General features: G+C 45.5%; 1 protein-coding gene across 3 annotated transcripts in view; it reads right to left on the reverse strand.

Moving 5' to 3' along the window:
- Positions 1-25,153, reverse strand: part of SFT2D1 (SFT2 domain containing 1) — a 576,004-nt gene extending 550,851 nt beyond the window's left edge. For 2 of the 3 annotated variants that reach the window (XM_077486538.1, XM_077486537.1), the window contains exons 1-2: positions 25,002-25,153; positions 12,044-12,130 (exon numbers count right to left, since the gene is read on the reverse strand). In XM_077486538.1, coding sequence (XP_077342664.1) covers positions 12,044-12,130; positions 25,002-25,064 — 150 coding nt within the window. In that variant the 5' untranslated portion in view covers positions 25,065-25,153. The remainder of the gene's footprint in view (positions 1-12,043; positions 12,131-25,001) is intronic. The other variant, XM_077486539.1, reaches the window with a different exon arrangement.
- Positions 25,154-25,680: the final 527 nt, after the last annotated feature.

Consider the following 25,680-nt stretch of genomic DNA (forward strand, 5'->3'; position numbering starts at 1 on the left):
CAACAAATTCGAACCATCAATTTTCACTGCTGCCTTTCTGATAAGGCAGTAATACAGGACACAAAACCCCACAGACCTTAATCCTATATATGTATGATGTGCAACAATAAAACACTCTGAATAGAGATAGCACATCCATATTGAAATTATTTGTCATGCAACTCAACATGTCAAATCGCATGCTTAAACTCTGCAGCCACTGCCGTTAATAGCACTGTCTGAATCAGCACAATGCCACTTTGCAGTGCTGCACCGATTACCAAAGGCAGTATATCTACTACCCCTAGCCCAGGTTCAATTTGTATTTCTGCTATGCAGCCCAACAAATCAGGACCATCAAACTTCACTGCTGCCTGATAAGTAACCAACAAGGCAAAGCCCCCACAGACAGACCTCAATCTTGTGTATGTCTGATGTGCAGCAATATAACCGTTGTGAGCAGAGATGTCACCAGACTCAATGATGTGCATTCCTGCTGTGCAGCACAAAACCACAAAGTACAGACCACCTTCACTGTTGTATTTTTCTGATCTGTAGCCAAACAAAGCAGTACCTTTAGGATATAAAGGACAGCAAACAAGCTTCAGTGCATTTCTGATGTACAGCAATATAGCCCTTATGAGCAGAGATGTCACAAATCTCAATGTGTATTTCTGCTGTGCCACAAAAAAACGTCCCAGCAAGGACAAACCTTCACTACTGAGGTCTACTGGTGTGCAGCCAATGAGGAGTCATGGTCTATCCCTTTATGAAATAACCAACAGGCAATTTATTTCATAGGCATAGCCTGGGCTATAGATACTAAACCTTCACCACCCGTGAAGGAACAAATCCTAAAATGGTTGGACACCCTACTATAGTAGTAGTTGTCCTACCTTACCGCCATAGACTGAGCAAAACGCTAGCCAGCTCATACCCAGGTGGGACTGATTAGCAACTAAAGTCTCAATGAGCCCAGCCCTAGAGACCAATTTAAGACAGCCTCTGGAAGGGGTAGTTACCAATTTAGCCTGGGTGTAAATAGCTACTTGCAGGCTTCAAACAAGCAATCATGTAGCTCTTGCATAGATTTGCACAGAAAATCCTCAATTAAAAGGATGTAGGAAACGATCTATGGTGAAACGCCTTTAGATCTGCCACTGAGTGGATTCTAGCCCAAACCAACAAAAAAGGGTTTTTCTTACCTCCTACACTATAACCACAGTGTAAAGGTGGAGTGGGAGGTTGGAGCTTATGAAAGTTACCTATAGCAAGCAACCCCCAAAAGGAGGATCTGTCACAAGGGAACCCCTACTGTGTCACACAGAAGCTTGGTCCCTGCCCATCCTTGAATGTTAGGTCAGCTTTTAAGCATCTTGAAGCAACTTCAGATTCCTAGCAGCTGGGCTAATAGGGCCGGTAACCTAGTGCACCTGCTGACCAGGGGAGCTTCTGAATCCACCAACCACTGCCCAATTAATAACTTGTTCAGTGGTATACCTGGCCTGTAAGTAACTTTTTGTATCTACCAGGTCCCCTCTGTACGCTATATTCATCCCTACTAATGTACCACAACTGGGCATGTAGGGAAAGGCTGACAACCTACTGTTGCAATAACCACAGTGTCTCTGCTGTAAGAGGGAGCTGTGGCTGGTGATTTTAGCAGTAGCGCCTGGGCTATTTGTATCCCGACCCCAGGTTCTGCACTGCACCGGTCAGTATATACACGGGGAATGGCCTACCTACCTGTTTCCCATCTGAGGTGGTTTAGGCACACTCATTTCTCTCCACCACCTGACCACCATACAGTGTCTCTGGTGTAAGAGGGAGCTGCAGCTGGTGTTTTTAGCAGAAGCTTCAGGGCTATTTGAATCCAGACCCCAGGGGAGATTATCTCAAATGCCCAGAAACCCTCTAGCTGGAATTGGGGCTTTTGCAGCTAAATTCCCAAGGCAAAGGAAAGTACTCACCGTTGTCGCCTTCCCCTTTTGCCACAGCCAGCAGGCTAGCTTTTCCATCCTTATGGTCCACACGCAACGAGGATAGCTGCCCAAGTGCCCACCCCCAACTGCTGTCCCCATAGGGAGGTGCAAGGTTGGGCTGTGTCCTGCACTGTACCCGTTGGTATATACACATGGGGGGGGGGGGGCAACGCCTTCCGTTCCTCATTCCCATCTGAGGTGGTTAAGGCAGACATCCACCGTAGTGAACTGGTGCCTCCTCTCTCTAGCGAAAGGAGGCGCCTGCTGACTCTCAGCCTTCCCTCCTGGGTAAGAACGCCGCCACCATTTTCCCAAAGTTTGAAAATGACGCGGGTGCTTGACGCCGCGCCCTCTCCAGTAGACTCCCGGGACTCTCGATTGATTGCGTTTCCTGTAGGGAGGAGTCTCCCATCTCTCAGGTGTGCCGTCCTGGAAGATGACTTGAGAAAGATGGATGGTGCTAAATACAGGGATATTCTTTAGCAAAATCTGTACCATTCTGTGTGCGATTTGAGGTTAGGACGAAGTGGTGCTTTCCAGCAGGACAATAACTCCAAACACACTTCTAAAGCAACACTTGAGTGGTTTAAGGGGAAACGTGTTGGAATGGCCTAGTCAAAGCTCCAACCTCAATCCAATAGAAAATCTGGAGGTCAGACTTAAAGATTGCTGTTCACAAGCACAATCCATCCAACTTGAAGTAGCAGTTTTGCAAGGAGAAATGGGCAAAAATCCCAGTGGTAAGATGTGACAAGCTCAGAGACTAATCCAAAGCGACTTGGAGCTGTGATAGCTGTAAAAAGGTGGCTCTACAAAGTATTGACTTTAGGGGGGTGGAGAGTTATGCACATTGACCCTGTTATTTTGTCCTATTTGTTGTTTGCTTCACAATAATAAAAAAACAAAAAACAAACGGATCTTCAAAGTTGTGGGCATGTTCTGTAAATTAAACGATGCAAATCCTCAAACAATCCATGTTAATTCCAGGTTGTGAGGCAACAAAAACACGAAAAATGCCTTGGGGGGGGGGGGGGGGTGAATACTTTTTCAAGGCACTGTATATTATATAAATATTACACTATACTCGTATCACAGCGAGTTTAAACGTTTTAGTCAGTTTAGTGATTTTAAATCAAACATGGCTAAAACTGAAGCTTTGAACATTTCCTTAACCCCTTCATGTTTATCAATTGATAAACATAATTATGTTACTTACCTGAGAACAGCCATACCGGCCCAACTCACCAACCCATATGCTCTAGACTACAGCTCTTTTTAACAGCTGTCAGTAAGGACTTCAACTGTTTGCCCTTACGAAGTACTCCCTGCTTTGGTAAATAAACACAAATCAAAATGGATACTCTCAAACATTTACATCTTTTCCAAACTATTCCAATCTCCCTCCATTTGACCTTTTTCCAGACATTATGCTCCTTGACAATACAATTTATGTGGTAGAGAATGTTTTCAAAGCCGAGGATGAAAACAGGCCTAAACTTTCTGGAGGAGACGGGCTACCAGACATCCATCTCTATCACATTTTCATCTCTACTCTCACAGATGACAGAGTGGTTCCCAAAACCTAGCTTTAAAGCTACCCGAGTAGTCAAACAAGATCTCTCCCTGGTAGATTTGCAGGCATTACTCTGGGGCAACACCCATTCCTTCCCAATTACAGGTCTCTCACCACTCACAGTAGCATCTTTACGCTTTTGGTACACAAATAGATTGTCCCTTTCCTTATCTTATGACCCATCACCACTGACTTCATTACTGGACAACACAGATTTTCCTAGTGGTCACCAGTATCTTGCGAAAGGCTCGGTTGTTTGGTCTCCTTGGCCTCAAGCAAGACACGTTGTGCATCTCAGTTCTGCACTCCCACGCAATTCCCATATCCTTTCAGCTGACAGTCTTGACTGGCTAACTTATCACTAATTAACAGATTACTATAAACAGGTTTTCCAGTCTAATAAGATACACCACCTGCTCCCGGACTTTAAACATTTCAGCCCGAAAGATTTTACCAATAACCAGAGCACTTTATGCAATTTGGGACTGCGACGATTTAACTGATAATTGTGTGGTCATGCAACACTGTACCCAAACTAAATTTGCGCCCTTTTTTTGCCACAAATAGAGCTTTCTTTTGGTGGCATTTGATCACCAATGGGATTTTTATTTTTTGCTAAAAAAAAAAAAATAGGATTTATGACAGCTTACCTGTAAGATACTTTTATTTTGAGGTATATCACAGGACACAGCGCCTCAGTAATTACTGATGGGTTATAGGGTATCACTAGGTGATTAGACAGGAAGTTAAATCCCCCATATAACCCCTCCCCTTACTGGAGGTACCTCAGTTTTGTAGCAAAGCAATAGAAGTGTATTAGAAGAGGGAAGGGACCTCTGTACCTCAAAAGAAAAGGATTTTACAGGTAAGCCATCATAAAAATCCTATTTTCTCTCTCGTACATCATGGGACACAGAGCCTCAGTAATTACTGATGGGATGTCACAGAGCAATGCTATCCGAGGGGAGGGGAATCACACAAAGTAGGGTGTAATCAAACCTGAGGACCTTGTACCTCTGCCTGCAGCACACTACGCCCAAAAGGAGATATACTCATGCCTTCTCATATCCACCTGATAAAATTTGGTGAATGTATGGACTGACGACCAGGTTGCGGCCTTACAGATTTGAGCCATGGAGGCCTGGTGATGCACTGCCCACGAAGCATTAATAGCCCTAGTGGAATGAGCCTTGATCTGAAAAGGCGGAAATTTTTGCTACAAAACATAAGCTTGAACAATCACTTGTCAAAACCACTTAGTAGTATAGTATAGTAGTATAGTAGATTTTGACGCTGCCTGTCCTCTATTAGGACCTTCTGGTAATACAAACAAAACATCTGTTTTGCGAACCTGAGCAGTCGCTTCCAGATAGGCCTACATCCAAAGAATGTAGCGACTTCTCTTCCATAGAACAGGCATTTGGAAAAAAGCAAGGCAGAACAATAGCTTGGTTTCGATGAAAACCTGAGACCACTTTCGGTAGAAAACTATGATGAGGGCGTAGCACCACTCTATCCTTGTGTATTATTAGATACGGCTCTTTACAAGAGAGGGTCGCCATTTCTGATACTCTTCTGGCAGAAGAAATGGCCACCAGAAAAATAAAATTTCCTTGTTAACAGAACTAAGGGAATTTGATGAATCAGTTCAAAAGGCTGCTTTTGTAAAGCTGACAGAACTAAATTCAGGTCCCAGGGGTTTAGAGGCACCGTAATTGGAGGATTAAGGCACGTTACTCCCTGTATAAAGCTTCGGACCAAAGAATGCAAAGAAAGTGGACATTGAAACAGAACTGATAAGGCCGAGACCTGGCCCTTGATGGTACTCAAGGCCAACTTCATCTCTAACCCCATTTGCAGAAATTCAAGGATTCCGCTTATGACATATTTTCTAGGATGCCAACGCCTGGATTCACACCAGGAGACATATGCTTTCCAGACTCTATGATAATTCTGGAAGCTGGCTTCCTTGCATTAATCAAGGTAGAGCTCACAGGAGCCGAAAGCCCACGATTCTTCAGAACGTGGGTTTCAATAGCCAAACCGTTAAATTTAGCGTTTGTAAGGCAGGATTGAATACTGGGTCGTGGGATAGCAGGTTTGGATGTGACGATAGGGTCCAAGGAAAGCCTACCGCCATCTTCACTATTTCTGCATACCAAGCTCTTCTGGGCCACGCTGGGGCCACCAGAAGCACCGACTTCTTTTCCTGCTTGATTCTGCAAAGAAGGCGTGACGGCAGCAGAATAGGAGGGACTGCATAAATCAGAGAGAACTGATGTCGCTCTTGTTGTTGAGCCCGGACACAAAGAGATCCACATCCGGACCCCCCCCCCCCCCATCTCTGGCATATGGCCAAGAAGATGTCGGGGTGAAGAGACCATTCCCCCCAGGACTAACTGCTGGCAAGTCAAGTAGTTTGCCTGCCAGTTCTCTACCCCCGGAATTAAGATTACCGATATGCACGGCAAATGCTTTTCTGCCCAGATTAGGATCTGGTTTACATCTCACTGAGCTGCACGACTCCTGGTGCCTCCTTGGTGATTGAGGAAAAACACTGCTGTGGCACTGTCGGACTGGATCTGACAGGGCAACCCTGTAACCTGAGTGTCCAGGCCTTTAGGGCTAGGTACACCATACGGATCTCCAGAATGTTGATGGGTAAAGGTCCTCTTGGTCTTGGACCATCTCCCTTGGACAGACGACTGTTCCAGAAAATTTTTGGTTATCAACCACCAACTGAGGTTCTGACGCACTGTAGGAGACAGACGCATCGACAAATCTAACGCCTGAACCTTCTTGTTGCAGACGGACAGGATACTGTTTTGAAGCAGCTTCTAGTGAAACTGAGCGTAAGTAAAGTGCTTCGAATGAAGCCACCATCTTCCCCAGAAACCTTATACAAAGGCGAATAGAAGGACCCTTCTTTGCCCTCACTACCTGAATCAGTATATATAGCACTGATATATAGTACTGATAAATATAGCACTGATCTTTGCTTGGGGTAAAAATGCCCTCTTCTGGGCTGTATCTATAACCAGACTCAAATACTATAGTCTTCTTACTGATTTAAAGACGACTTCTCGAAGTTGAGGACCCAACCTAGGTATTCCAGGTAGTCGATTGTGGTGACCAAGTTTTGGTCCAAGCGGGCTACCAACCGCTCTATCAAGAGCAGGTCATATAGGTATGCTATTACCGTCATAACTTGGGCCCTTAATCTGGTCAAAGGAGGTGCCAATATTTTTGTAAACACCTGAGGTACAGTAGCTACCCTGAAAGGCAAAGCTACAAACTGAAAGTGGCCTTTTTTCTACTTTGAAACGCAGGTACTTTTGATGAGCAGGGAAAATAGGTACATGCAGGTTGCATTGTCTATTGACTCCAGAAGCTCTCCTCCTTGTAGGATGGAGACTACCGATCCTAACGATTCCATGGGGAAGGACCGTATCTTTAGAAATCGGTTTAGATCTTTGAGATCTAAAATGGGTCTGACATCTCAGTTTGGCTTTGGCACCGTGAAAAGGTTTGAATAAAAACCCAAACCCTGCTCTTGTGTGGGAACTACCATGATAACTTTTTGCAACAATAGTCGCTCCAACGCTAGAAAGAGAGACTTCTTTTTCTCTAGGTACATTTGATCTGAGGAAACTAAGCGAGGGGAGTTCTGGGAATTCTAGTCTGTAACCTAGCGTTATTGTGGAGATAACCCATTTGTCCAGAAATTCCTCCTGCCAGAGCCCTGAGAACTTTAGCAGTATTCCCCCCACTCAAGCGAGTGGGGGCGCCCCTTCATAAGGAGCGCTTTGTTTTGAAGACCTTTTCCCCCAGGACTTCTTTTGTCCCTGGGGTTGGCTCTGTGTTTTAACCTTTGAGCCTGACGGAGGAGGTCGTCGTGACTGCCTGGAAGCTGATGCCCCTGGCACTAGAGAAAGAGCCTGTTTAAAGGAGGGACATTTACTCCTTTTATTAACTGGCAAAAGTGTGCTTTTCCCACTAGAGATTGTTTGAATATAATTGTCCAAATCCTCACCAAATAATCTTTACCACGAAAGGGAAACCAAGCCAGGAGTTTCTTACATGGTGACTTGGCTGACCAATTTTTCAACCATAAGATTCTACACATATGTACCAACCCAAGCGTAAGGCAAGAGGTCTGGAAGATAGAATCAACCGCAAAGCACAAAGCCGCTGATAGGTTGGCCAACCCCTGAGCTTGCTGTTCAGGTAAAACTTTGAGCACCCGTTTAACATGGTCTCTCACAGATTGACAGACTCCAATTGCTGCCACTGCAGGTTGAGCTACTGAACCTGCCAAGGAGAAAACATTTTTTTTTTTTTAATAGGTATTCCAATTTTTTATCAGTTGGATCCCTAAGCATCTGCGTGTTGTCAACAGAACAAGTCAGACTTTTATTTACGGAGGAAATGGTTGCCGGGATACCCCACACCTTAGTAAATTTTTCCTCCATAGGATAAAAGTGTTGAAAACTTTTTGGGAGGAAAAAAAAATATTTATCTAGGTAATACCACTCAGAATAAATAAGCTTTTCCAGTAAACCATGAACAGGAAAGGCATGTGCAGTTTGCAGAGGCTTCAGTGAACCCAAACAAGAGGAGGGTTCTTTAACTGATTCAGATGCAGGTAACTTAAATGTGAAGCTGAAGAGGACCTTTCTCCACTAGATTCCTCAGAAGTGGAATCATTAGTCTCCTCCTCATCCCGAGGGGGATTCCTCTCCTTTTTCCAAGAGTTCCTCAGTCTGAGGGTCCTGGGTGTCAGAGGGGGACCTAGTGAGTTTTCTTCCACTCAGTGAAGATGCGATTGAGGCCACTAATCTTTCCTCTAATCAATTAATGGTTGAGGAAAAAAAAAAAAAAAAAAAACTCCTGTGTAATGTATGAAGGGGCTGAAGTGCCAGAAGCAATTGCAGCCCCTGACCCCCACGGCTCACCCTGGCCAGCTTCCCCTGGTCCTTCGGGGGGTGCTGCAGAGGGGGGGTTCTCAGAGCCTGATGGGGGCCCCTTTGAGCCTCTACTATTTGGGTTATTTGTACCTCTTTTTCCCATAGTGCAAGGCAACAAAAGATAGGAGGAACCACCAAAAATGCACTAACTGCTGAGCACTGTAGTTCAGCAACTGCCACTGCTACCAAGACTCAGTCTGGTGCTCAAGCAAATGCTGCCTGGGAATTCCTGTGTCCCCCACACTCACATGCGCCCGTCTGCTCTGTGTCCCTCCATAGGCTGTGTGCACCTGACATGAAGTGCATTAATGGCGGCCACACACTGTGGCAGGTGGTGCAGTATGATACCGCTCCCTGCTCAGGCTTACCTCAGCCCCCTAAGCTGTGGGAGAGAGAATCCCAAAAGGAACCCCCCCCCCCACATCCTACCTGGAGCATGGTTGGAGGAGCATAGAGCGTGGACACCAAGACAGACAGATCAGGCATGAAAAGTATGTGCTCTCGGCAGCCCCTGGTGGTGACTTTAGGCATAGCATACATTTACTTAAAGGAGAAACCCACTAGAACTAGAAATTCTATTAAAATTCTTGGAGTCTCCCTTACCTTATACAGCTGCAGGGTTCTGTATAACAGACCCAATCTTCACCTCTCACGGTGGGCTCCGTTTAGGGTAAAACTTTCAGAGACTGGGGTCCCCTTGAATAGAGGGATCCGCAGTTCTGTGCCTGTAAAGCACCCCGCCAGGAATATGGCTGAAAAAAACAAATACTGGATCCCGGGGTCCCGCTCTCTAAAAAGAGAAGCGTTACAGGTAAAACCTTGTTTCTTCGGACACAAAGCCTGGGTACCATCCAATTCGGCCCGGAAAAGACAGCTTGAATGGATCCGGTTGCATGGCTAGCATCAGTGAGGATATTCCAGCGGAGCTTAGCACAGCACATCTTTACTCGTGACCAACATCCAAGACACTGGCGAAAAAACTGAGGTACCTCCAGTAAGGGGAGGGGTTATATGGGCGATTGAACTTCCTGTCTAGAATTCCAGTGTCCAATCACCTAGTGATAACCTATAACCCATCAGTAATTACTGAGGCTCTGTGTCCCGTGATGTACGAGAAAGGTACATGTGGAATTACACCTCAAAATACATTTAGCTGCTTCTCCGGAGTATGGGGATACCACGTGTGAGACTTTAATTCAATTACTTGCCACTTCCACTTAGAAATAGTAGATCTTGATGCTGCCCGTCTTTTTTTTTAGGACCTTCAGGCAGCACAAACAAACCATTTGTTTTTTGATCCGAGCAGTCGCCTTTAAGTAGACTTTGACTGCTCTCACTACATCAAGAGAATGTAGCGACTTTAATTCCGTAGAACAGGGTTCTGGAAGAAATGAAGGTAGAACAATATGCTGGTTTAAATGAAAACCAGACACTACCTTCGGTAGAAAGTTAGGATGAGGACGCAATACTAATCTACCCTTGTGAATAATTAAATATGGCTCTTTACAAGAAAGAGCAGCCAATTCTGATACCCTTCTTTGCATAAAATATCGCTACTAGAAAAACTAGCTTCCTTGTCAATAGGACCAAGGGAATATGTCATATCGGCTCAAAAGGCTCATTAGCCGACCAAACTAAATTCAAGTCCCAAGTTTTCAGGGGTGACCTAATCGGTGGATTAAGCTGCATTACCACCTGTATCAGGCTACGGACCAAAGAATGCGAAGCAAGTGGTCGCTGAAAACAATACCATTGATTTGTGTGTTTACACACACAAATCCACATTCCTGCTCTGTCAGGAGCGATCGCAGGTGTCCGGTGGACATCGCAGCTGCCGGGCACACGCATCGACTCCTCAGTGACGGGGCAGTGTCCCATATACCGGCAGAAATTGGAGGACATCATGACGCCCACCCAGGATTGGAGATCCCATCTGCAGACGTCAATTGACTATACGCCAGGAATGAAGTGGTTAAACAGTGCATTGAGGTCAGCTTGTAAGTTAGAGATATTCTGAAATTATGTTATTCCTCTGCAAAGCTTGGTGCCATCCACAAAGACGTAAATGGTACTTTTAATCTCAGACTCTGTTTCATTTAGAAATAGACTAAAAGTAAGGGTCCAAACACTGAACCTTGTGGTACACCACTAATAACCTTAGACCATTCAGAGTATGAATTAACCGCTACTCTCTGAATACAGTCTTTTAGCAAGTTTTCTATTCATTTCAAAAACTGATTTTTACAATCCTGTAGACCAGGGATATGTAATTAGTGGACCTCCAGCTGTTGCAAAACTACAACTCCCATCATGCCTCTGCCTCAGTGTCATGCTTGTGACTGTCAGAGTCTTGCTATGCCTCATGGGACTTGTAGTTCTGCAAAAGCTGGAGGTCCGCTAATTGCATGTGGATGCTGTAGACTATAGCTTACACATAATTTTGCAACATCCAAATATATATCCACATCCACTCCTTAATCTAAGGTTTGCTTACCGCCTCAAAAAGAAATCAGATTTGTTTGACAACTTCTGTCTTTCATGAATGCATGCTGTCTATCGCTTGAAATATTTACTTCTTATATCAAAAACTCATCTATGTGGTATATTAAACCACTTGCCGACCAGGTCATAGCCGAAAGATGGCTACAGTGCGGTCATGTTTTTCTGGGAGGGCATCCATGGATGTCCTCCCAGAGTCTGGCTCTTGCGTGCCCCCTGGGGTGCGCTCCTGCAAACATCCGTGACCGCCAGGTCCGGAAGACCTGAGGCATCACGGATCGTGGTAAACAGACGCTGGTAGCAGCAGTTTACCATGTGATTGCTCCGTCAATGACAGAGCGATCACTTGTAAACAAATCAGAATCATGTCATAATGCAGGATCCTCCCTCCCCTCTCTGTACCGATCGGTACAGTGCGAGGAGAGAGATGGCAGATGCACTGTGGGCTGGATGTGTAGTGCCCGCGGCGCTACTCTGTGCCAATACTCTGCCCATACTGTGAATTACTCTGCAACACTGCAATACTCTGCCAATAAATTTTAAACAGAAACAAAGAATTTTATTAATTTTTTTACTGAATTTTCAGTCTTTTTTGATTTATAGAGCAAAAAATAAAAAACCCAGCGGTGATTAAATACCACCAAAATAAAGCTCTATGTGTGAAAAAAAGGACAAAAATGTCATATAGGTACAGTGTTGCATTACTAAGTAATTGTCATTCAAAGTGCGAGAGCACCGAAAGCTGAAAATTGGTCTGGTTAGGAAGGGGGTTTAAGTGCCCAGTGGTCAAGTGGTTAATAAACTTTCCGTGTCTTCTCAACTATAGAAAGTTAAACAGGACTGTAGTTACTCAAAGACTTTGATCCCTTTTTTAATATAGCCACCACATTGGCCTTACTCCAATCCAGTGGTACTAACTGAACATGCAGGGGGGAAAAAAATAAAGCAAATGTAATTGCATGATAGACATTTATAACAGGCTCAAAAGAAAAATTTACAAAATGCATTAAGTGCCAAGTCCTTAGTCTATGACTTTTACTTACTAGAATTGAAAATGCAATTCCCAATGTAAAGAATACTGCAAACCATTTCACACGTGTGCCAAAACCTAGCGATGTTGAATCCAAAACCTTAAAACACAAATTTAGAATGAGTTTGTCATTGTCTGAAAGAATTTGCTGATAAAATAAAACATACAAAACATGCTCTTTAAACTGGAGTTTTGCATGCAAAGAGTTTCACAACATACATTTTAGAAGAGAAATATTGAGTCAAAGTATATTACTTGCATTAAACTGCAGAAAAGTGAAATTTCAGTCTATATATTTGATTGATTTAATATACCTTAATGCAGGTTTGAAAAATGACAAATTCTTGAAAGGTTGCACTGCAAACTACATTCAGTTAGTAAATAAATGTTGTATCCTATATTTCAAATTTTATGGCTACTTTCTATGGTTAGCACAATACAACACTTTCAATTTGTATGCAATCAGGCAGGCCTTGCACTTCATAGTTAAAAAGGTAAATGTAAAGGCAATTGAATAAGAAAATTGCATAATGTATGGCCAAGCCTAACTTATAATTTACTGCTAGCTTGGCAACCTTGTTTTGAACTAACAGATTTACCTTTCTGAAGTTGGTGGCAATCCTTTGGCAAGCAAAAGTAAAAAAAAAAAAAAAGTTACTATTGAACCTATTGAACACAGGACACTTACTTATTGATCAAGTACACTTTGAAAAAAATAACAGCATTGAAAATACAGAGATCAGAAGGCATTTTGACAAAGAAAAATATTATAACATTTTTGCAGTTTAAAGTAGGGATGCACTGAAATGTCGGCCACTGAAACATATGGGTCGAAAATGCCCTTTTCGGCAATTTGCCAAAAGGAAAAGACGGCCGATAATTGACCGGAAATGGGGCGGGCCTGGTCGGGGGCGGAGCACCGCCCCCACCCCTGGTGCCGCCCATCATGGGGGGTGTGTAGTGCAGGAGAGGCCACCTCCGCCGTCTGGTTCAATAGAGCACTGGGAACATCACAGCTTTAATTTCAATATCTGTGTGTTCCCCGCTGCACGCCGTCACATACAGCCCCTCCCCCTTGTCCGGGGAACTTTGATAGGCAGATCACCTGTCCAGATTAGATGGGTGATCCGTCTATCAAAGTGCCCGGACTACATTGGGACTACATTTCCCATGATGCTCCACTACAATGCCAGAGCATCATGGGAAATTTAGTTCCAAAACCTCTGGGGTGCCAAGGTTCGCCATCACTGTTTTTTAGTTTATGTTGAAAGTGTTGAACACGGAATCTTCCGGGTATTCGAAGACTCTCAGGCCTCTACGTTTTTGTTTTTTTTTAAGATTTTCCCCACACCCTCCGAAGGGGCATTGCTCCCACACTGCGCAAAGTATTTGGACTCACTCCCCCAATGGACACTCTGCTGTGGTGGGGTGGGGGGTAAGAAGCCTTGAGGGTCATTGACTACCAGGGATGCCATCTTCCTTCTGGCATGGGGGGGTACCCCCTGACCGCACACTAAGGGGTGAGGGGTAGGACCCTCCTGGTGGTCAATAGGGGAAGAGGCCACACGTTATCCAAATTAAGTGAAAACCGCGTTATATCTCATTTTATACTTGAAAGAAAATTTCATTCATAGGGCACCCTATTCCAGGATGGAACACTTGCGCCTCCACCCAACCCTTAGACACCCAAGGGTCTCTGAGGGCTGGGTTGTCTGCACCCTTTTCGGACAGACATTACGTGTTTACTATTTAGGGGACTCGGGGGGGGGGGGGGGGGGGGTATCACCCCCGAAACCCAGTTCACCTTTCTTGGACAGCTTTTTGCTTCTATTCTTCCCCCTCCTCCCCTCCCCTCCCCTCCTCTCCTCTCCCCCCTCCCCCTTATCCTCGAAAATCTCGGTTCCAAAACATCCAAGGGTGAGCGAGGGTAGTTCACACAGCTTTCCACCTCCTTTGTTCCATGGCTAAAGGCCCTGATGCTAAACTCTACATAGCTTCCCACAATGTCCAGGGCCTAAACTCCCAGATTAAGAGGAGGAAGTTATAGTCTATTAAGTCCCTCAAGCTAGACATTCTTATGTTACAAGAAACGCACTTTCCTTCCTGGTATAGCCCCAAGTTCCTCCACCCACACTTCCCTCACTTTCTAGCCAGTGCAGAAAACAAAACCAGGGTGGCGATCAAAATATCCAAGACATCCAAACATGACATGAATCTATACAGCCCTCCCACTCAGACCAACGCTGACTTCATTCAGGAACCGCTGGATCGCCTGCCCATCCCCTCCCTAAAAGCTACCCACAAAGACAGGATGGAATCCTCCATCACAGGAGGAGGTGGTGTTAGGGGTCTGCCCCAGGACCAGATGGTCTATATCCATACCCTACTCCTTTGCGGACACCCCAACGCCACACCTGACTAACTTCTTTAACTCCAAAACCAAAGGAGACCCCCTAGATATCCACCTCAATATGGCATATATCACACAGTCATATCCAAATTAGACAAAAATCATGAAGAGGTTAGCAATTATCATCCAATTTTTCTCATAAATAATGATTTAAAAATACTCACCAAAATACTGGCAAACAGTCAGGCATCCTTTATCAGTCAATATATATACCTAAAGATCAAGCGGGATTCATACACGGCTGACAGGGCCCTGACCAAATCAGGCGGGCAATAGACATAACCTCAATCTTACAAACTAACTGGGCGGGGGGGACGAAACAGAGAGTTTTCTTCTATCATTAGACCTGCAGAAGGCATTTGATACACTGTCCTGGCCTTACATCTTCTCTCTCTTAGAAGGATGGGGCTTTGGGAACCGCTTCAAGGGACTCCTACATGCATTTTACTCACAAACAAAGGCTCTCATCCATCTCCAAGGGCATTACTCCAAAACAATAGACATCACAAGAGGCACCCGACAGGGGTGTTCTCTATCCCCACTCATATTCGCAATAGCCATAGAAACCCTAGCAATCGCTGTCTGACATAATCCCAATATTAAAAAGGAGTGACCTGTGGGGACCAGATTTATAAATGTGGACTATCTGCTGACAACATCCTCCTCTTCTTGACCTCCCCCCTTACTTCACTCTTTGCCAAGTCCTGGAAAACATTGCCAAAATCTCAGGACTTCGAGTCAACTTCTCCAAATCACAAGCCCTCAACGTATCCCTACCTCACCAGACAGTCTCTTTGCTAAAACAGTCATTCCAATTGGAATGGAATGACACTTCCATTTGCTACCTAGGCATTTAATTGATGGCCAAAACAGAAACTCTTTGCACTCACAATTATTCCCCACTATACTGTCACAAACCATGAATCAGACCGACACAGAAGTACAATTAAATCACACTTGTTTATTAAATAAAAAGGTAAATAGAAAAAGCAGTCAAAGCATAGCTAGAGTCCAGTAACTGGATCGAGTAGTCAACCAGGCCAGAGTTCAATAACCAGATCGGGTAATCAGCCAGGCCAGAAGTCAGGGATCCAAGTAGAGCAACAGCAAGCAGGATAAGGAGCCAGAAGGGATGTCAGCAAGCCAGTCTTTAAACAGAACCGCAGGAGATGGTTTCTAGTGATGTGACCAAGTCAGAGGTAAAGGTAGAGGTGAAGTGAGCTGGACAGCTTTAAGTAGGCAGGTCAGACGAGCATGATCAGGAACAGCTGGTAACTGTGGAGAGAGGTGAGAGCTGGCAATTAGCCGACAACTGAGCAACCAGCCCAGAGAAGGAAGGGCTAAGTCCGCCCTGACATATACAAGAAACTGGAGGCAGACCTTAAACACTGGTCAAAACACAAGCTAACATGGCTAGGAAGGATCAACTCAAAGTGACCTTATTTCCGAGAATCCTCTACTTCTTCCTCTTCCTCCCTATCCCAATCAAGAAAGACAACCTATGATCACTCCAAAGTAGAATACTGAAATACACATTGGGTAAATCAGGGTATTGCATCCCACAAAGCACCCTATTTCTCCATAGATGCAGTGGAGGACTAGGCCTCCCCAACTGTCCACCATTTATTCCAGATATGAAAAACCTGACTGGGTGACAATCGAAAGGCAGGCCACCCCTGGCTTCATTTGAGACTACCTTCTCTGGTACCCTCCAAAGACCCACCCCCTCCCCCATTCTCTCACCCACTTTGTCCCACTCATGCATCTTATGGGACAGTCTCAGAAATGACCCTGCTCTGGTCTACACAGGACTCCCTCTCGCACATCTCTTCCATAACCCTGACTTCCCACCGGGATCAGACATTACAGCATTCAAGTGGTGGCTGGATAAGGGGCTATACTGGATAGGACACTACTTCACCTCTAGCAGCCCAATTACCCTCAGCTTCTGCATCAACAACTTGGAGCTTCCAGACTCGGAAAGGTTCCGCTTCAGACAAAAAATTTCCCACTTCTTACATACAATATGGAAGGAAAAAAACAGGATTTTACGACGAGTAAAAAAATCCTATTTTCTCTTTCATTCACTGACTGACACAGCTCCATTAATCTTGACCATAGGGACAATACGGCAGTGTGTGTGCACTAGTCTACCGTAGTTTTGAATTGAATGGACTTTTCCCGCACAGAGAAAAGTCTGTTAATTTTGAACGCGGCTCCAGGTAGCCGGGACTAGCGAAGGAGGTCAATGTCGCCGCCTTCGGCGGTGAGATTGACACATCGCTGGCCCCGTCACCTGGTATGCACTTTAAGGGGAAGCCCTACGCCCCCCTAGGTCCATATCAGACCCTTATCCGAGCACGCTACCCGGGGCGGTCAGGAAAGGGGGTGGGGACGAGCAAGCGCCCCCCCCCCCCCCTGAGCAGTACCAGGCCACGCGGCCTTCCCACCCCAAAGCACCTTGTCCCCATGTTGACGAGGACAAGGGCCTCTTCCCGACAACCCTGGCCGTTGGTTGTTGGGGTCTGCGGGCGGGGGGCTTATCGGAATCCGGGAGCCCCCTTTAATAAGGGGGCCCCCGGATACCGGCCCCCCACCCTACAGTGGTGTGAAAAAGTGTTTGCCCCCTTCCTCATTTCCTGTTCCTTTGCATGTTTGTCACACTTAAGTGTTTCGGAACATCAAACCAATTTAAACAATAGTCAAGGACAACACAAGTAAACACAAAATGCAATTTGTAAATGAAGGTGTTTATTATTAAAAGGTGAAAAAAAATCCAAACCATCATGGCCCTGTGTGAAAAAGTGATTGCCCCCTAAACCTAATAACTGGTTGGGCCACCCTTAGCAGCAACAACTGCAACCAAGCGTTTGCGATAACGTGCAATGAGGCTTTTACAGCGTCCTGGAGGAATTGTGGCCCACTCATCTTTGCAGAATTGTCCTAATTCAGTTACATTAGAGGGTTTTCGAGCATGAACGGCCTTTTTAAGGTCATACCACAACATCTCAATAGGATTCAGGTCAGGACTTTGGCTAGGCCACTCCAAAGTCTTCATTTTGTTTTTCTTCAGCCATTCGGTGGTGGACTTGCTGGTGTGTTTAGGATCATTGTCCTGCTGCAGAACCCAAGTTCGTTTCAGCTTGAGTACACGAACAGATGGTCGGACATTCTCCTTCAGGATCTCTTGGTAGACAGCAGAATTCATAGTTCCTTTTATCACGGCAAGTCTTCCAGGTCCTGAAGCAGCAAAACAGCCCCAGACCATCACACTACCACCACCATATTTTACTGTTGGTATAATGTTCTTTTTATGAAATGCAGTGTTCCTTCTACGCCAGATATACTTGGACACACACCTTCCAAAGAGTTCCACTTTTGTCTCATCGGTCCACAGAATGTTGTCCCAAAAGTCTTGGGGATCATCAAGATGTGTTGTGGAGAAATTGAGACGAGCTTTGATGTTCTTTTTGCTCAGCAGTGGTTTTCTCCTTGGAACTCTGCCATGCAGGCCATTTTTGCCCAGTCTTTTCCTGATGGTGGAGGCATGAACGCTGACCTTAACTGAGGCAAGTGAGGCCTGCAGTTCCTTGGACGTTGTTGTGGGGTCTTTTGTGACCTCTTGGATGAGTCGTCGCTGCGCTCTTGGGGTAATTTTGGGCGGCCGGCCACTCCTGGGAAGGTTCACCACTGTTCCATGTCTTCGCCATTTGTGGATAATGGCTCTCACTGTGGTTCGCTGGATTCCCAAAGCTTTGGAAATGGCTTTATAACCCTTTCCAGACTGATAGATCTCAATTACTTTCTTTCTCAATTGTTCCTGAATTTCTTTGGGTCTTGGCATGATGTGTAGCTTTTAAGGATCTTCTGGTGGACGTTACTGTGTCAAGCAGCTCCTATTTAAGTGATGCCTTGATTGTGAACAGGTGTGGCAATAATCAGGCCTGGGTGTGGCTAGAGAAATTGAACTCAGGTGTGGACAACCACAGTTATAGTATGTTTTAACAAGGGGGGCAATCACTTTTTCACACAGGGCCATGATGGTTTGGATTTTTTTTCACCTTTAATAATAAACACCTTCATTTACAAATTGCATTTTGTGTTTACTTGTGTTGTCCTTGACTATTGTTTAAATTGGTTTGATGTTCCGAAACACTTAAGTGTGACAAACATGCAAAGGAACAGAAAATGAGGAAGGGGGCAAACACTTTTTCACACCACTGTATGTGAATGAGTAGGGGTACAATGTACCCCTACTCATTTACATGTGAATAAAAATGTAAATAAAACACAACACTCAAGGGTTAAAAATAGTTTGTTGCACAGCTCCGGGGGTCTTCTTTCGTCTTGGGGAGTCTTCTTGCCGGACTCCTTCGCTATCTTCTGCTAGCTCTTTTACTAGCAGAGGAGCCCGGCTTTCTACTTCGCCGCTGTCCGGGGGTCTTCCGACTTCGGTGGTTTTGTCCCCCTCTTCGGTTCTTCTTGCTGGGCCTCCGCTCCTTCTTCCAGCTCTTTTACTGGCGGTGGCCCAGTCTTCTGTTGCCGCTGTCTTCGCCGCCTTCTGTTCTTCTGATGCTGCCTCTGACCACAATGACAGGGACGCGGCGACTTATATAGGTGGCCGCGTCCCTGTCATTGCGGCCAGAGACAGCGACGAGCCAACATCTCAAGAAGAGAAGAAGAACAGAAGAAAAGAACAGAAGGTGGCGAAGACAATCGGCGACAGAAGACCGGGCCACCGCCAGTAAAAGAGCTGGAAGGAGCGGAGGCCCGGCAAGAAGAACCGAAGAGGGGGACAAGACTCCCGAAGTCGGAAGAAGACCCCCGGACAGAGGCGAAGAAGAAATCCGGGCTCCACCACTAGTAAAAGAGCTAGCAGAAGATAGCGGAGGAGTCCGGCGAGAAGACCCCCCCCCCCCCCCAAGACGGAAGAAGACCCCCGGAGCTGTGCAATGAACTATTTTTAACCCTTGTGTGTTGTGTTTTATTTAAATTTTTTTCACAGGTGAATGGGTAGGGGTACATTGTACCCCATGCTCATTCACATAGGGTGGGGGGCCGGTATCCGGGGGCCCCCTTATTAAAGGGGGCTCCCGGATTCCGATAAGCCCCTCGCCCGCAGACCCCGACAACCAGGGATGTCGGGAAGAGGCCCTTGTCCTCATCACCATGGGGACAAGGTGCTTTGGGGTGGGGGGGCCACGCGGGCCCCCCTTCCCCAAAGCACCCCCCCATGTTGAGGGCATGCAGCCTGGTATGGCTCAGGAGGGGGGGGGGGGGCACTTGCTCGTCCCCATCCCCTCTCCTGACCAGCCGGGTAACGTGCTCGGATAAGGGATTGATATGGACCTAGGGGGGACCCCCACGCCGTTTTTTCGGCGTAGGGCTTCCCCTTTAAACCCATACTAGATGACAGGGCCAGCGATGCATCAATCTCGCCGAAGGCGGTGACATTGACTTCCTTCCCTAGTCCCTAGAAACGTAAACTTGCATGAGAAAAGCATAAATTGCCTGAGAAAACATAAATTGCCTAAGAAATGTAAATTGCACGAGAAACGTAAAACACGTACCACAGGCAGCCCTATCTGCTAAAAGCAGCTGCTGCGTACACCCCTATCCACTGCCTCTGCAGTATGAGAGGGATTGATTGGGGGCAGTAAAGCATGAAAACACCAGGACGGCCTACGTGGAGCTGGGGGGGGGGGGCACCACATGGAGCTCAGGAGAGAAGGGGACCCACCACATGGTTGCAACCTGACAGCACCATGCTTGCGAGTGACCAACAGATCTTAAGTAACCTGCACAAGTGCACCTAAGGGTGTCAGAACTGACACTGGGAAACCGGCGGGGTTCTGATCCCGACCGGACACAGAATGGGGAGGGTAGCGGCATGCCAGTAGATGCCCGGGATAGTCCACCCCCCCCCCCTCCCGGGACCCCCCTGACCAAACCTGTATCCTACCAGTGAATCGGGGAGACTCTGAGCCCCCCTTGCAGACACACATCTTCCTAGCCGAGACGAAATCCCAGAAGTGACGTCATATAGCGTCGTTTCCGGTGCAACCTATCAGTAACAGACACCAGAGCCTATGACCACAAGGGGAGGAGGCAAAGGAGCGCATGCTTTATGCAGCCTGACACCTCCTACAAATACAGGCTAACCTGCGGTCAGCCTTATACTTATCATAATGCATTCTCTGCATTAAATGTAAAAAATGTCCCACTACCAATTCCTTAACCACTTGCCTACTGTGCACTTAACCTCCCTGGCGGTACGATTATTTCGGATTTTAGGTGCTAAAAGCGGTACCATTATTTTGCATGAAAATTTGGCGTTTTATATTGTAGTCCTGTAATTCTTAGGAATAACTCTCTTAAATCTGTCCAAACCACAGTCTAGCAGACATCCCGGGTATGATAAAGTTTGAAAAATTCAATCATAAATTATAATATAATAAATAACTATAAATAATAATACCAAATAATAATATAACAATAATAAAAATTATTCAATAATGTAAGCAAATCAAAAACACTGAAATTTGCTCAGTTGCAGAATTGTCACTGTCATTACTTTTCAGTATTTGATGACGGATCTCCCCACAAATCGCTATCGCTCAATTCTGCGAGTGATTCTAATTTATTATCGCTGTTTTCTAGCTGGTCTAAAACCATTTTTGATGTAAAGTGACAGTTTGGTTGCTATGGACAATCTCCAGTTTCCAGGCAGAAAGAACAGTTTTTATTATATAAAACTGCATGCAGGACACTGGGCAGACCCACTAGGGACAAAGGGGATGTGAAATATTTACATACAGCAATGTAATCTGTAAGATTACATTATACTGTATGTATACTGTGTGTTTCACTTTTTGAATTTGGCGCCGATCTCCGTCCCCGTGCGTCGCAACGCTTGCAGGGAACGGAGATCGGTTCCGTGATAGATCGAGCGAGACACGGCTCGCTCGTACAGCGGGGAGACAACGCTGGATCTGAGGGAGAAGGTAAGTAAACATCCTCCTGGATCCAGCGATGCAATCCCGAGTCTGGCTCAGGGATACCGCTTTTGGTATAAAAATTCCACCCCGAGCCAGACTCGGGAATACCGTCAGGGGGGTTAAACCCCCCCCCCCCTCCTGCCCAGACCAATTTTCAGCTTTCGGTGCTCTCACAATTGACACAAATGACAATTACTCAGTCATGTAACACTGTACCCAAATGAATATTTTGTCCTTTTTTCATACAAATAGAGCTTTCATTTGGCGGTATTTGATCACCACTGGGTTTTTTATATTTTGCGCTACAAATGAAAAAAAGACCGAAAATTTTGAAAAAATAAAAACACATTTTTCTTTGTTTCTGTGATAAAATTTTGCAAATTATTTTTTTTTTTTCATGAATTTTGGCCACAATTTATACTGCTACATATCTTTGGTAAACAATAACCCAAATTAGTGGATATTATTTGTAGAGGTCGACCGATATGGGTTTTTCTCTGGCCGATGCCGATATTTAGAAATCATGGCGGCCGATAGCAGATATATGATGCCGATTTTTTTGGCCCGATATGTTAGGCCGATTTTATTTTATTTATTTATTTTTTTCCTTTTTTATTTTTTATTTATTTTTTTAATCCCCCTTGATCTAACACACCTTTCCCACTGGGGCGTTTTTCAGGCGCTTTTGGGCTAAAAATAGCGCCTGTAAAGTGCCTGCAAAATGGCTCCCCTGCAGTCTGTGTGAAAGAGAGTGCTTTCATACTGAGGCGATGCGCTGGCAGGATCTTAAAAAAAAAGTCCTGCAAGCAGCACGTTTGGAGTGGTGTATACCGCTCCTCCACCACTCCTGCCCATTGATATGAATGGGCACCACTGCCGAAGCGCATGCAATGCGATTTGGCAGCAGTGCTTCACAGGCGCATTTAACCTCTTCCTTGGCCACTAGCTGGGTTATATGTGCCCCACTAGCAGCCAAATAGCACCGCTAAAATGATGGTAAAGAGCTGCTAAAACTTGCGTTTTACCATCAACGCCTGCCCGCTTCAGTGTGAAAGCAGTCTTCATAAGTGATACAGAAAATTTCTTACATTTAAACATTTATTAAACAAAACAAACCTCCAATCAGTTTACTTGTATGTATGATTTAGATAAAAACAAAAACAAAAAAAAAAACTATATATTAAATAAAAACAGGTAGTCAAAACTTTTGGACGAAAAAAAATGGGCTAACTTTACTGTTTTTATTTTATTTTTATTTTTTAGTGTATTTTTTTCCCAAAAAAATGCATTTGAAAGACCTCTGTGCAAATGCCATGTGACATAAAATATTGCAACAACCGCTATTTTATTCCCTAGGATCTCTGCTAAAAAAATATATATAATTTTTGGGGGGGGTCTAAGTGATTTTCTGGCAGAAAATACAGGATTTTTACTTGTAAGCAACAAGTGTCAGAAAAGATTTAGTCTTTAAATGGTTAAACTGAGAACTTCTACACACAGGATGACTTCATTCATTCAAGTGTAAACATTGTATCTTTCTGTTCTTTTCTTGGCAGCCTGCCCAGAGAGGAGGAAGACGTTTCTATGACAACTCAGGCAACTTACATTGACTTCTATTACAGAAGTCATTTAAAAGTCCTGCTGTAGTTCTAAATCGGCTTTTTATCAGCACAATCGGCCGATGCCGATTATTTAAAAAACGGCAAATATCAGCCGATATATCGGTCGACCTCTAATTATTTGGTCTTTGTGAAAGTTAGTCTACAAGCTATGGTGCAAATCATAAAAAATTGATCACATCTGATGTACTGGTGGACGATCTCATTTCTTGCGACCCAAACAAGCCAGGAAAGTACAAATACCCCCCAAATTACCCCTTTTTTGGAAACTAGACATTCCAAGGTATTTAGTAAGAGGCATAGTGGAGGTTTTTGGTGTTGTCATTTTTTTCCCCCAATTGTTTGCAAAATTAAGATTTAAGACTACCTATTACACTTTTGAAGGCCCTAGACCACCAGGACAATGATACGCGACACTGACGTGGCACTGATGACAGATGGCACTAATACGTGGCACAGATGACATGTGACACCGATGACAGATGGAACCAATATGTGGCACTGATGACAAGTGGCACTAATACGTGGCACTGATGACAGGTGGCATCGATACGTGGCACTGATGACACGTGACACTTGGCAATGGGGACAGACGACACTGATAGGTGGCACTGGGGACAGGTGAGCATGTGTGTGTGTGTGTGTGTGTGTGTTCCCACTAATGCTGCAGCCGTTCATCTCTCTCCCCTCACATGCTGTCTCTGTGTGGGGAGGGAGAGCCGGCAATGGGAGATGATCTCGTATGTTTACATACGAGATCACCTCTCATTGGACAGGCCAATCGAGTGCTAAATGGCCGATGTGATTGGCCATTTAGCATGATCTGTGATTAGCTGTGTCCAAGGGACACGGCCAACACAGTACTTCCCCGAGGGACGCCCTCCCGGCAGTTAGCGTCCACTCTGTAGCCGTCTTTTGTCTATAGCGCAGGCGCGAAGTGGTTAAAGCAGAGTCCAGCCTTAAAAAAATAAAAAAATAAAAAAAAACACACATTTGAAGTCAGCAGCTACAAGTAAGGACACTTAGCCATCCAGGGCAACAGCAATGTCCTCATCCGAAGCCGATCTGTCCCTCGGTTCCGGGTGGAGACGCCGGCATTGCTAGTAAGGGAATCAGGAAGTGACTTGTGGCTTCACAGCCTGGTTCCCTACTGCCCATGCGCGAGTTGCGCTGCGCATTCTGAGTGGACCCTACTGTCTTCCTGGACCTGTGTCTTCCAAAAGACAGCAGGGGGGGTGGAGGAGGGGCCAGACATTGCATAGATCGCCGCAGATACCATGGTCCTGCTTTGCTGGAAGTGGGAGCAGATACCTTTATTAGACAGGTATGTGCTCCCCCCTGAAAGATGGCGAATGTGACATGGAATGGGGGGGGGGGTCAATCCGGACAGCGGAAGTTCCATCTTTGTGTGGAACTCCACTTTAAATTCCCCCCCAATCCAGCGCCTCGTCTGTCTGCAGCATCGCTGTTCTCCATTTCACATCTCACAGGACAGATTCAGAGCAGTAGGAGACATTATCTATGGAAAAACTCCACAGCTCAGGAGCATGCCCCCCACCCCTGGTGTACTTCCCTGGTAAGCAGACTCCTTATGGGGGGCACACAGAGAAAAGGAGAAGCTGAGAGTGCCGACGGGGGACCCAAGAGGAGACAGAGAGGGTGCTCTGTGCAGAGCAGCTACGTATAAAGTTCCTTTTTGATTTGGGAAAACATAAATAATCAAGTCTTTACATATTATTTCACTCTCACCCATTTGGCTAACCACACCCCATTGTAACTTCACTGTAAGTGCACAATTACTTCTAAATAGCCCCTCCAGAAAAACGTCGCGCGTGCCCCCCCCCCCCCCCAACATACCTGTATGTATGCAGAACAAAATACGATAGTACCGAGGGGTCAAGGTGTTTTTCAGATATTGTGCACTACGACGTAACCAATCTTTACCTGAGTTGTGAGCCCGCGCTCTTCATCTTCATGGCCATTTAACACTCTGCGCAACTTGTCCATGTCTTCTACACCACTTTCACTACGTTGCTTCGCTCTTTTTCCGCTGTCACTACCGGACTCTCAGGGACTGCGCTGTAACCCTCTGCGCACAAAAGTCATGTGATTGTAGTACCACGTGACTGTCACTTTCACAGCAGTTACCGAGATAGTAGAATTTGGAGTTTCGTGTAAACGGGGATTAATGGCTGATTGTAACTGTCCTTTGGTAAAACTGCACCTTGAAATGGGTTGGATGAATTTTATATGCAGTCCCACAAAAAGCATTTAATCATTGCTTGGAAACTGAAAACTTTATGGTGTTACACGTTGCAGACACAGATTACGCCAAATGGCAAAGCCTCCTATCCTTTTCCGCAAAGGAAGCTCCTAGCTTAGCCTCTGTCTGCAACTGCCCTGGTGGTGCACATGTGGTCTGTTATGACAGGGCATGTGCAAGGATACTTTGTCTACCCAGGTGAAGGTGCATTTTTCTGAAATTTGGGGTACCACACGGAGCATTAAAGCACTGGTTAAAGGCAGTGGCGGCTGGTGAAGTTTTAGGATGGAGGGAGCGCCAGACCCCGCCCTTCCCCTTTGACCCCTCGCACTTGGGGAAAATGGCTCTTAGGGGGTGTTG

This window comes from Lithobates pipiens, unplaced genomic scaffold (genome assembly GCF_037356315.1).
Source record: "Lithobates pipiens isolate NorthernLeopardFrog02 unplaced genomic scaffold, aLitPip1_a1.2 Scaffold_18, whole genome shotgun sequence".
Lineage (NCBI taxonomy): Eukaryota > Metazoa > Chordata > Amphibia > Anura > Ranidae > Lithobates > Lithobates pipiens.